The sequence below is a fragment of the Hylobates moloch genome, unplaced genomic scaffold, assembly GCF_009828535.3.
Source record: "Hylobates moloch isolate HMO894 unplaced genomic scaffold, HMol_V3 SCAFFOLD_5, whole genome shotgun sequence".
Lineage (NCBI taxonomy): Eukaryota > Metazoa > Chordata > Mammalia > Primates > Hylobatidae > Hylobates > Hylobates moloch.
The window spans coordinates 55975747-55989504 of NW_026652280.1; the positions used below are offsets into that span (position 1 = coordinate 55975747).

Here is a 13758-nt window from a genome sequence, read left to right on the forward strand (position 1 = left end):
AGGTTATTCCTTCATTGAGCAAACATCATAGAGTGCACTTACTGCAGACGTAGAGAGTGTAGCTGACTGCACACCTAGGCTCTGTGGTGTAGCCTATTGCTCCTGGGTGACAAAACTCTATAGCATGCTCCTGAACGGAATACTGTAGGCAGTTGTTACACAGTGGTGAGCATTTGCATATCTAAACACATGTAAACATAGAAAAGGTACGGTAAAAATATGGTATCATAATATTAGGGGGCCACTGTCATATATGCAGCCCATCATTATATATTACATGACTGTACTACCTCGTGGGGCTGCTCCTGGAATTAAATGAGTTAAAGCAGTAAATTGTTTAGCACACTGCCCGATACAGAGCAAGATCTCAACTTAACTTAGTTGTCCTTGTTGTTACATATAAAGTTGGAACCAGCAAGCCTGAGAGAAGCTCCTTGGTGTTATTGTAGAGATCAGAAAAATCAAGAAAGAGGTGAAATAGTAATAGCACGCTTGGTAAAGTGCTTTACAGTTTCTGTGACGTATTTTCACGTGCACCGTCTCCTTTAAAGGCTAGAGGACTGGCTCCATCTCTCTCCACACCATTTATGATTGTGTGCATATCATACTGTGAGGAGATTTGGAAGTTATCCAGGGAATGTGATGTGTATAGACCCCAAACAGAAGGAAGGTTGGGGACTTTCCATCTTAGCCGGAGAGGAGCTTGGGATGGAGGATAGGAAGGAGGTCACTGGGGGTCACTGCTGCCTTACTCCTTGCTATGCACAGAAGATTCCACAGGAGGCAGAACAGTGTGACAGGGAGTTAAAGGGCAGCCTCAAGCAAGAGACTGCCTGTTGCTGAAGACTGACTTGCCATTTCTCACTTTCCTCATCTGTAAAATGGGATCGTCCCAGTGCCCACTTCACTGAGCAAGGATGAGGATGAAATAAGCTAGTGTATGCAGAAGATACGCCACGTGGTCCAGAGTAAGCACTTTGCACTGAGTGAGCATTAGCTCGAGATTCCTGACCTTCAGTAAATGTGCCAGCCATAGGGTGACAGGATCACCTGCCCATTTCTTTGCTAGACATTGCCACCTAGATGCCCCATAGGCACTTGAAACCCAGCATGTCCAACCGTGAGCTCATCATTTTTTTCCAAAGCCTGTCCTTCATACGGTGTTTCCAAACTTCATGAATTGGCACCAAGATCAGCCAGGCACTGGAACCAGAAATCAGGAGTCAATCCACTTTCCTATTCCCTCCTCTCCTGCACATACAGTCACAGACCAAGGCTGTGCAGTTTAGCTCCTTAAAATGTCTCCAGTCTGTCTAATCTTCCCATTCCCACTGTTGCTGCCTCTTAGTAAATTAAGCCCTTGAAGGAAAATGAAATATTTATAGCTTTTCACAAAGCTCGGTTTCTAGAACCTTATAGAAAACCAGGATGGCCCGCCCAGCTGGAGAGGAATCCCCAAGACCATCCTAAAGGGAGGAGAGGCCCCGACTAGAGATCTTGTTATGACAATAGACACTTGCTGTTTGCAGATGGTCTTTTGAAGGTATTTGGGATTAAAGTGAAATGACAGAGTCCCTGAAAATGAATTACAGTTTATCATTCTTGTGTGTTTACCTTTCAGGAAAAGCTAGCAGAGCTGTTCCCTGGTGCATATTACATTGTCTGCCTGATTCACCCTCCCAGACTTCATTTTGGCCTTGTGCAATCTCTTTGTTAAAAGGCTTTGTTTCATGACTCATTATACAGGTCAAACTTCCCTGGCCATTTCTTCGCCTAGTTACTGACAGCTGGAACAAATTAGACCCAGCCTGGTGCCTAAGCTGCAACGCTGGTGTGAAAACCATGGTTGCAGTTTGCCTTGAAAACTCCAGGACAGCAAAATTTACACGTTCAGGAAAGGCAAATTGTTAATCTGAAATTGGAGGTGATTTTTTTTCCTTCTAAATGAGCCAGGAAACTATTCAAAGTATGTTTGCTATTAGCTTATCACTCCCCACCTTGCCATTCTCTCATTCAAGTATGCACAAGGGCATACGCCTGTGTATGTGCTGAAGGACTTCTGAAATGAAATCCTCACACCCACAAATACTGCTGCCACTGTCCTTTCATTTTAGAGGGCTTGTTGGTAGCTGAAATTGTTGGTATTTTCTTTTGAGCTTAGAAAAAGCACTATATTTAATACGATATCAATATATTTAAAAGGCATATTATGTAAAAGGCCTTTTGAGTCGGGTAGATGTTTTAAACCCACTCACAAAAAATGCTTTTATTAAACAATGTGAATACTTTTATAAAATTTCCTAAGACCATCACAATTCTTTATTAGTACCAATAGTCTGGATTTGATTTTGCCTATTGATTCTGACTTTGTAAAGAAAAATAAATAGAGGAAAGTGGCACTTAATCAGCATTTATGGTGTGTTTGGTACAGTATTAGGCAAAAATCAGCACCATTTAATACCGTCAACTTCAAGGCAGGTACTGTGATCTCCATCTCAGCAAGAGGAAACTGAGATTCCCAAGGGCCAACTTACTTGTCCAGGGCTGGGGTGAGCTGTCTGGTCCCAAAGCCAGTTCCTCCCTCTCGTGGACTGTTCTCTGCAAACTCATATCAATTATTTTAGAGAAGAAGATTGTACTGCAGTCAGCTCTGCCACCCATTTGGAAGACCTGTTTTCCACTTCCATGCTTTCCATAGGTCTGGCTCCAAAATTAACTTTGTAGCTTTAAAATAACCCAGTAGGCCCAGTGCAGTGGCTCACGCCTGTAATCCCAGCACTTTGGGAGGCTGAGGTGGGTAGATTGCTTGAGCCCAGGAGTTCAAGACCAGCCTAGGCAACACAGCGAGAACCTCTCTACAAAACAAAATAATTAGCCAGGCATGGTGGCATGCACCTGTGGTCTCAGCTACTCAGGATGCTGAGGTCGGAGGATGGCTTGAACCTGAGAGGTCGAGGCTGCAGTGAGCCATAACTATGCCACTGCACTCCAGCCTGGGCAGCAGAGTGAGTCCCTGTCTCAAACAAGCAAAATGATCCAACGGTGGAATGAAGGATCCATACGAGGACATGTAATGGCATTATTTGCCCTAAGTTCCTTGTTCTCAAGTCAAACCTCTAGCAAGTTCCAGCTGAAGCAAAGAAAATTAGATGGAGGGGCCGGGCGCGGTGGCTCACACCTGTAATCCCAGCACTTTGGGAGGCCGAGGCGGGAGGATCAGGAGGTCAAGAGTTCAAGACCATCCTGGCCAACATGGTGAAACTCTGTCTCTACTAAAAATTAGCTGGGCATGGTGGCGCACGCCTGTACTCTCAGCTACTCAGAAGGCTGAGGCAGGAGAATCACTTGAACCCGGGAGGGGGAGGTTGCAGTGAGCCAAGATCATGCCACTGCACTCCAGCCTGGCGACAGAGTGAGACTCCGTCTCAAAACAAAACAAACAAACAGATAAAGAAAATCAGGTGGAGGGAAAGTGAAACATTCACACAGGTAGTTGGAATCAGATAGAAAGCATTGAGGGCTTAGGAAAAGGGCAGGTAAACTCCTTTGAGAGGTCAGAACTGGGAGAAATTTTGCCCCACTTAGAGGTGAATAAAGATTTGGAATGTTTCCGGGAGGAAATAGCATTTGAGCAGAGCCTTGGCCTTGAAGGATGGAGGAAAATTCATTTCAAGCAAAAAGGAAACTGGGTGAACAAAAACACAACAGAGGCAGGAAAGTGAGAACATTAGTGGGAAATAGGTTATTAATAGTGCTGGATTATCAACAACACTGCTCTTCATAGCCATATGGTAGCTCAGGTGTCTGGAATCCAACAGAGTTCATTCTGTTATTATAGTCGTCTATTGCTGGAGGAGCAATCTTTCAAATGATGCAACACATCTGGATGTTCTTCTTTCTGAACGTTATTATCTATGTGCATAGCAGCAGTCATGTTAACTGACATCAATTTTAAAATCCTGTTTCATTTTGTTCTTGCAGAAGGAAACTCCACTTGCCAACGCTGCATTCTGGGCAGCCAGGAGAGGAAACCTGGCGCTGCTGAAGCTGCTGTTGAACAGCGGCCGGGTGGACGTGGACTGCAGAGACAGCGTACGATGGTTGGGTAGATGCATGCCCAGCGTGCACGATTGCCCTCTGTGGGCACAGGAACACCTCAGGAATACACTCCCCTTTACAATGCTTGTTTACTTGTTCATGTGTTTGCTTGCTTTATCCTTTTTAAAACAACCAAGGTACTGTGGTGAACTTAACATGCTGGGGGAAGTCAGAAAGAAAAGCAAACAATTAAATGCATAAAACAGAAGGCAACCACAGTAGGGAAAGAGGCACTTCACTGGGAATCGGAATTGGCAGATTACAAGAAGAAAAGCCTGTTTAGTGAAAGAATTCAAGCCAACCACTTTCATGAAAAGATGGAGATAATTTAGAGCACAAGTGGGCTGCCATGGATGTGGGCGTTATGTTTCTTCTACAAGGATGAGAAAACAAAAATTGAAGCCTCCCCCGGGCTTTTATCCTTTCATTACCTCTTGCAAACATAAATACACTAATTGGCAATTTAAAAAGGGAAACAAAAATAGATACTACTGCCCACCGGCAGATACCACTTAGCCTTTCCATCCCCAGCTAGAGGCAATCATTTTTCGGTCCTCAGCAAGACTTCTCATCTCTGGGACCAAGAGGACCTCCAGTGAGGAAAGGGAGCGAGCAATGAGGTTTTGATTTTAGGATTTGAATAAAAATGTTTCAAAGGAGCTTTGTTTTCCTGAAAACAGGGTGTGCCATTTCCAGCTTTTATTGTACAAATTTGAAATCCACCACAAGCCCAAAAGTGAAATAGCACTTTGCCCCAGTTGGCCCCGTGGGGGCATCATGGCAGGATATCTTTGGTTTACGGGATATCTTTGGTTACACCTCCAGACCCACTCCACACCCTTCTCGCTCTTAGTCCCACAGTCTGAACTATGTACTGCTCCAGCAGACTCACTTTCCTCTGGCCTCCAGTTGTGTCTGGCCCATAGGAGCATCTGCAGGAGTCAGACGGTAGGAGGAGAGGGACATCAGGGAGCCCACCGCCCTCCCTGTTTCTGTCTGGCAGCAGCGCCCCACTGTTCTCTGCATCCTGGGAGCCGCTCCCTTCCCCTGGCACCTTCAGGCCTCAGCTGGTCATGGACCCCCACTGTTCCTAGATCCCAGTACTGTGTTGTTCTTTGTAGATGCCCTATGCCCAGGCCTCAGCTTAATAGTCTCTTTATTACACTTTCTTCCAATTATCCCAGTTTGAATGCACCATCTGTTCTTTGCCAGAACTCGGGCTGCTGTCGGGTCTTGGGCATCTGTGAACTGGCCATCTTGGTCTTATTTGGGTTTTACGGGGCTGTTTCCTACACCACAGTGGGAAAACTATAGGGCAGAAACACCAGTTGTCACCGTGGCCAACATGGTGAAACCCGCCTCTACCAAAAATACAAAAATTTAGCAGGGCGTGGTGGCAGGCTCCTGTAATCCCAGCTACTCAGGAGGCTGAGGCAAGAGAATCGCTTGAACCTGGGAGGCGGAGGTTGCAGTGAGCTGAGATTGTGCCATCCCACTCCAGCCTGGGAGACAAGAGCGAGACTTCGACTCAAAAAAATATATATACCATAGAGCACCACTAAGAAGCCATTAGCTTTTTGTTACTTCGTTACTTCGTTATTTTACCGGTACTTTTTACATAAAGCCAACAAGACTTTCACAAAACTAGCATGGCCATTGACAGAAGTCAACAAAAGCCAGATGACAGCCTAACATTGAATTATCATAATGTTATTTTAATATCTAACACTTACTGAATGAATATCTACCATTACTATGTTAACCATATTGCCTGATTTATCTCATTCACTAATTTAATCGGGTGGATACTTTTATTATTCCCCCATATTTCAGATGAAAAGAATGAGACTGAAGGGTTACATGATGTGCCCAAGATCATACTGTCAGTGACTGCTCAGCAATACTGCCTTCCTACAAAATCCCACAGAAGAAAATAACACGAAGCCTCCAAAATTCACTTAATTACCCTATACCTAATGAGCCTCCCCTATGTGCAGAGTCATCTGTCTCTCTCATCATCCACTTCTGAGCAGCAGGTTGCTGAATATGCAGAGGTGGTAGCTAAGATTACAATTTCAAGTGCTTGAAAACAACTGTAAGTCAAACTGCAAATGCCCACTTCAATTAGAAGGGTCCATATCACATGGTACACCTCAAGTCCTTGAATCTTAAAGCTGGGACAGACTTTGGTGATTGTCCCATCCAACCCCTCATTTTAAAAATGAAATAAATGAGTCCAAGTAATTGTAAGCAACTTGCCCAGGTTACACTTTTGGTCAGTGACAGCCACCTGGGTTTAGCCCCCACAGCTCCTGACTCTCAGCTTTCCAGTCTTTCATTTCACCTGATGCCATACATCTTTACCTGAATCATTTTGAAGATGAAGACTTTTAAATATGGAAAATCAGATGGTACCATTTAATTTTTCTTTTGCATTAATAGCAATGTTTTGGCTCAGGAATCATTTAATAGGAATCATAAAATGAGAGCATTATATCATCGCTGCCTTAAAATGCAGTAACTATGGTTCATTTGGACTGTGCTTCTGAAGGTAATGGAAGTAAGTGAATTTTTACATCAAAAATTCCAACCTCAGCAATTTGTCGCTTTGCTTTTTCCCATCTAAGATGCATGATGAGATTATTCGTGAGCACTTTTATCACTGCAGGGAATTTTGCCCTTGGATGTGTTCTGAGTGGAGCTGATGTCTCTGCAGCATCTTCTCTAGGACCCTTCTTTCTGACATAGCAGTGGCCTAACTGTTCATCTGTCTCTCCTCCATCCAGCACGGCACCACACTCCTGATGGTTGCTGCCTACGCTGGCCACATAGACTGTGTGAGGGAACTGGTTCTGCAAGGAGCAGACATCAATCTCCAGAGAGAGGTAGGTCAGGCTTTGCACTTGAAGAAAAGTGACCAGGCTCAGAGATTTGAAGTTTTCATGATAGTGAACTGGTATGGGGGACAAGAGCCATCGTTGCTCTTCTCCCACATTAAAGCCCATTGCAGAGTTTATTGTGCCTACAATGAGGTCCAGCAACATACTAGCAGTTATGCATTTGAATGTAGCCTGTCAGGCATATCTGAGGTAACCAAACCTCTTACCACCTGCCTATAAACACTCACACTTTTTTTTTTGTCAAGCTTAAATCAGTTCTTTATTCTTTATTTTTTATTTTTTTTTTTTTGAGACAGTGTCTCGCTCTGTCACCCAGGTTGGAGTGCACTGGCGCCATCTCCGCTCACTGCAAGCTCTGGCTCCCAGGTTCACGCCATTCTCCTGCCTCAGCCTCCCGAGTAGCTGGGACTACAGGCACCTGCCACCACGCCCGGCTAATTTTTTTTTTGTATTTTTAGTAGAGATGGGGTTTCACCGTGTTAGCCAGGATGGTCTCGATCTCCAGACCTCGTGATCCACCCGCTTCGGCCTCCCAAATTGCTGGGATTACAGGTGTGAGCCACCGTGCCCGGCCCAAGTCAGTTCTTTATTATTCCCTTGGGATGAGATACTGCAGGATTTATAGCATTTTCATATAGATCATTATATTTTTAGAAGAGCTGAGTCATCAGCCTATTTGTAATGAGGCTCACTTGCTAGGATGTCTCAATCATCCTCCCCAAACCATGTTTTCAAAGGACTGCTCTCTAACTGGCCATGAATTAAATAAGCTCTCCTGGAAAAAGCCATATGGGTCAACACTGGACAAAAATGTGAGCCTGTTCCCACATTCATTCAAGGACAATCTTGGGAGTTTGGTCTTGCTTGAGGATCCATTCTTGGTCTAATCTAGAGAAGCAGAAGGGAGTCTGGGACTTTTATTTAAGACGGAGTCTTGCCCTGTGGCCCAGGCTGGAGTGCAATGGCACAATCTCGGCTCATGCAACCTCCACCTCCCAAGTTCAAGCGATTCTCATGCCTCAGCCTCCCGAGTAGCTGGGACTACAGGTGTGTGCCACCACGCCCAGCTAATTTTCTGTATTTTTTGTAGAGATGGGGTTTCACCATGGTGACCAAGATGGTCTCGATCTCCTGACCTCGTGATCTGCCCACCTCAGCCTCCCAAAGTGCCGGGATTGCCTAGGCCGGGACGTTTTAACATACTTTGGGGCTCAGTTCTGAGAAAGCCCCATCCATGTATTTCCAAGCTGACCCAGGACCTGGTAAACTAATCTTTGTGGAGACACACGCTCAGGTCATCCCTAGAGTGCATCTGACCTCTCAGTTCATACTGACTCAGACCTGAGATGGGCTTCCTGGGCAAGTCCAGACTGAACCACTTGGTTTTCCTTGGTCCAGCCTTATTTTATCCCAGGTCCTGCCTGGCAACATTTTAGAAAGACAATTCACCAACCAAACTTTCATCAAGCCAGTATATCGTATATCTCATTCTTCCAGCCTGGACCGTCACCTCTGAGTGGAGCAAATTAAGACACATCAGGTCTCAGGACTGTGTCAAGAGTTCTAGGTGTAACATATGCCTGGGCAACATAGCAAGACCCCATCTCTACAAAAAAATGTAAAAATTTAGCCAGACGTGGTGGTCTACACCTATAGTACCAGTTACTTGAGAGGCTGAGGCTAGAGGCTCGTTTAAGCCCAGAAGTTACAGGCTGCAGTGAGCCATGATTGTACTACCAGCCTGGGCGACACAGAGAGACCCTGACTCAAAAATAGAGTTCCAAGACACATCCAGATGTCCTTCCCACCACCCGTCTGGGTGTTGGAGGCCTTGGCTATGGACCATGAAAGAGTGACATGCAGAATCTGGGACTGGGTCTCTGTAGCCCTGGATCAACAGGCCTGGTCTATTGAGAGGAGCAGTATAAAGAGACTACAGCAAATGCAATCTTCTCACAAACAGATTCTTTGGTGCAGTTTCCATAACACTAGATTGTTGTCTGAGGTCATTTTCACTTCAGCACTTAATTTTCCTGTGGAATGAAAATATCTGGACCCATTTAGAATTATAGTTTAAAATTACTTTAATCTTTTTATTTTTCCTCTCTGCTTTATAGTCTTTGTTTATTACAACTTTAAAGACAGATTTTCTCTAATAAAAACAATATGGTCCAGATCTGGTTTACTTTAAAAACTTTATCCTGAAGGACAAATTCAACATGCACAAAAATCTCTCTGAAACAACTGAGAAAAGCAGCTAGAAGAAGAGAGAAGTATTTGATTTCTAGCCAGTCTATGGTTTCTATGGTTTTATATTTATCCATTTGGTTCCAATTGCTCAACTAATCTTGGAGATGAAAACTCTCATAGCACTGAGAACAAAAGCCTTTGAAGATTTACCAAAGTATACTCAGCTTAAAGGTAACCTGTGTGGCTCAAATGATGGTGCTATGTAAGTTCCTGGCAGTCCCTGAATTTCCTGAGACTGTGTCAGTCTGGGGCAAGAAGGCTGCCAAGCCAATGGCAGACCCCAGCCTCCTGCACCAGTTTTGGAAGCCAAAAGAGTGCCTTGCAGTGCTTTGAAATTTACTCCTATGGCAGACTTCTGCCTTGATCCATTGTTAATCCACTTTGCAATATCAGAATATTTGTCTCCTGAAAAACTACCTGCCACTCCTTGCTTAGGTCAGCTCTCTAGATACACAGAGCTTGCTAGAGAGACAAACTGGAAACTAATGTTCCTGAAACACTATTGCTTTAAAGAACCCACAATTGGCTGATGACACCTCTCAGGCATAGGAGCTACAAATACAGTTGGCATGAATCCCTGAAGTAAGGCACACATATTTAAAACTTTTATTCACATTCCAGACTAAGGTATAGCTCCTATTTATGGATTGCTGCATTGAGGTACAGAATGATTAATAGCAGTATGTATGTTCTAAAATCAGCTCACACTGCTCTAATAATGATTTATGTAATTAATGTATCAAGAAAGCCTATTGAAAAACAAATTATTTCTCTTACTAAAGAAACAACTTCTAGAAAAGACCTTTGGTAGTCTCTAAAATTTAATGTCTATTGAGAAGGTGAGAGTTTTCCTATTCTAGCCAAGTTTCTTCCTCCAGAACTATTGATTCCCTAAGGTTTCGGGAACCCAGCATCCTCAACTGTAACAAAGCAGTGGGAGGATGCTTCCTACTTATTTCTGTGGGAACCTGCATTGCAGGCAGAAAGGCCCTGTGAATGGTCACGATGCCTGTGCCTTCCTGGGACAGAGTCTGGCTGAGGGTACAGCCTGATGTGGGTTATATCTAACTGGGAAGGTGTTACACGTTCTCCCTCAGTGGTGGTGTTATCGGCACCCTAGATTCTTGTACTCTCCCAGGATAGAAGTCAAGAGAGATTGTCAGATGGCAAAGAGAAAGTTTGTTTAGCTTGTGCATAAGGGAACCAGGTTCCCTTATGGAAAGGAAAAGGGTTGCCTGCTCCGCAAGAGAAGTATGTGAGTTTGTTTTATAGGGTCTTTTTACAGGGAAGGGTTTAGTCGGGGCGTGTATAGGAGGGATTTCTATAGCACTTGCACAGTAGCTCAATATGCTTTTTAATCATTGCATGTAAGATTAGCATTTTAAATCTCCACCTTCAGGTGTGATTTTTAGCATTAAGATAAGGAAGAGGTGACTATAAGTTGAAGTTTAAGTCTAACTGTGCATGTGGTGCCCCAGGAAGTCCCTACCCACCTAAAGTGAGAACTTCTGGTTAGTAGTTTCTTGGGCCTTTTGTTGCTGATTGGCTGTCACAGGATCCTTAGGGTGTCACTTTGCCAGCTGGAAACCTCCATGGCTGGCAGCACCTTCTGCCCAAGTGTTGCTCAGGCCCGTTGGGCTCATTCTGCCCACTTGGCCCAACAGGTTGCACTTGGTTCACCCTACCAGCCCAGATTCCATGCCTGCCAAGGGCAAGCCAGGTGTGTGAGCAAGCATGGGGTCCAGCCACTGCACACAACCAGGCATGCCAGCTGTGGCGAGGCAGGCAGCTCCAGGCACTGGCACAGGTGCCAGCTCTGTGTGAGGCTGTGGCTGGACCAGGTGTACCACAAGTGGCTTCCGCTGCAGACACCAGGGAATGTAGTGGTGCTTGGAAGCTTGAAGATGCCAGGAACCGCAGAGCCCCAAAGAGGGTATCATAGCCCTGGCTCAGAGAGCCCCTAGGTCTAGGCTCCCCAAAAGGCTGTAGCTCCTCTCTCCTCATTGCCTGCAATGTGGCAAGCAGAAGGCATGTTTCAGCCCTGTTTGTGTTATAAACAGGGTCATTCACCAGGTCCTAAATTCTTGTCCCGCATCCAAGAAGAATGAGGTATGCAAACAATTGGAGGGTGAACAAAGTGGAGAGGAGCTTCATTGAGTGACAAAACACCTCCCAGGAGACCCAAAGTGGGTGGCTCTTTTCTGCAGGCAGGTCATCCTAACAAGTGGTCAGCTCTCAGTGGAGAGGAGACCCATAGTGGGTAGCTCTTTTCCGCAGGCAAGTCATCCTGACGATCTGAGGAGACCCAAAATGGATAGCCCCTCCCACAGCTGGTAGTCCCAATATCTGTGTCCAGTTCTCAGCAGAGAGGAGACTCACAGTGTGTAGTTCCTTCCTGTAGCTGGTAGTCCTGACCTCTGTGTCCAGCTTTCAGTGGACAGGAGACCCACAATGGGTAGATCCTTCCAGCAGCTGGTAGTCTGGACATCTTTTTGAATCTGGCTGAGTCAGAGGTTTTTATGGCCTCAGAAAGGAGGGAGTGTGTGCTGATTGGTCCATGGGAAGCCATGGGTGGGAACGTGTCTGCCTCCCACCATCAACATGCCATCCACGGCACCCAGGCTGTTCCTGCCAAGGGGCACCTACAGGCCCACACCTAGCTGCCCTCAGCCCCTCAGCCTCCCTCCTGTGCTTGTCAGCACCCAAAGTCCTGAGGGGGCCAAGGTCGGGGGGCAAGGCTGGCATGTCAGCACCACCTCAAGCATACACACCTCAAGCACGCAGTCCCCTAGCCAGGTCATGACAGACAGCACCCAGGCTCGGCTACAGCTTTACTCTGCACTGGAGCAGGTGCCGGGAGTAGGGAGCGGCCAGGGAGCAGGAGCAGGCACTTCCAAGCCTGCGGGGGTAATGGGGGCTTCCCAGGCCCAGAGAGCACAGGGATGCCCAGAACCAGAGCTGTAGCTGGGCATGGCTGCTCCTGCACAGCCAACTCAATAGGGGATGGGGCTCCCACCTGCTTTCAGCTCCCACTGGACCTGAGGAGCATACAGCTCCAGCTGCACCTCCCCCATGGCAGCCTGCATCTTCACAGCTGCTGCTCCAGACAGGCCACCGCTGCCATCAGTGAGAAGTTAGGCAAGCTACAGCTTGAGTAAGGGGCTTTTTTTTTTCTAGACCACATTTAAAAACAGGCAAGCAAGTGGGTGGATCCTGCCTGTCTCAGTGGGTCTTATTGTCCCCACTCCCATCCCACACATGCATGCGCACACATACCTATTCACAGAGACACCTAGGCCCTTAAGAACAAGTTTTAAGCATGATCACTAGCTTATAATCCAGGCTGTCCTCAGCTTTTTACACATGAGTGAGACCTACCATCTTAACAGCTTTGGGTAAACTATGGAAAAAGGGGTTTCTTTTCACTGTGTCTGGTAAGGTGTGGTATTAGCTTTGTCCCAAGCTCCAAGATCAGAAGTGAAGAGTACCTCTATAGGAAAAATGTATGTTGCGCACAAGAATGGTTCATGATTTTGCTCATATTACACAGTGATTTGGGTAACAATCTTTGAGTAGACTTGTAAAAGTAGATAGGAAGGGAGGATGCTAAAAACTGTGTCTCAATGTCATGATCAGTTTAAATTTTAGAAGCAGGCTGTTTCTTGTTATTATGTCCCATTTTGAGAAATGTTTTGAGCTCATTTTGACTCTGGGCTTGCAATTGGAGAAGTTTGTGGGTGAATTACTTATTTTCCTTCTTGTACAAGTAGTCTTCCACTCTGGGGCACTAAACTTTGTAATTTGAATTCTTCCCTGTATTAATGAATGCTAGTGTTTACCAAACACTATACCAAATATCTTGAGTTTCCAAGGGCTGCTGTGACAAATTAACACAAACTGGGTGGCTTCGAACATCAGGAATTTATTCTGTCAGATCTGGAGGCCAGAAGTCCAAAATCAAGGTGTGGGCTGTGCCACACTGCCCCTGGAGGCTCCTGGGGGAATTCCCTTCCTTGCCTCTTCCAGCCCCTGGTGGCTGTCAGCACTCTCCTCATCGCCACAGCTCTCCAGTCTCTGCCTATGTGGTCACGTTGCACTCTCTCTGGGTCAAATATCCCTCTGCCTCACTACAAAAAAAAATTTATTATTTTTTATTGCGGTAAAATACACATAATGTAGACTTTACCCTCTTAGCCATTTTTAAGTGTACAGTTCAGTCTTATTAAATGCATTCATAATGTGGTACAACCAACATCACCACCCATCTATCTCTATAACTCTTTTCGTTTTGTAAAACTACACAACTTCATATCCATTAAATAATAACTTTCCATACTCCCCTTCCCCCAGCCCCTGGCAACCAGCATCCTACTTTCTGGTTCTATAACTCTGACTGCTTTAGATATCACAGCAGGCTGGGTGCAGTGGCTCATGCCTGTAATCCCAGCACTTTGGGAGGCCAAGGTGGGCAGCTCACTTGAGGCCAGGACTTTGAGACCAGCCTGGTCAA

The 13758-nt window shown here is 45.6% G+C and overlaps 1 protein-coding gene across 2 annotated transcripts in view; it reads left to right on the forward strand.

The window, feature by feature from the left end:
* Positions 1-13758, forward strand: part of ANKRD29 (ankyrin repeat domain 29) — a 60532-nt gene that overhangs the window by 9584 nt on the left and 37190 nt on the right. For both annotated transcript variants that reach the window (XM_032152641.2, XM_032152642.2), the window contains exons 2-3: positions 3982-4092; positions 6885-6983. In XM_032152641.2, the coding sequence (XP_032008532.1) occupies positions 3982-4092; positions 6885-6983 (210 nt within the window). The remainder of the gene's footprint in view (positions 1-3981; positions 4093-6884; positions 6984-13758) is intronic.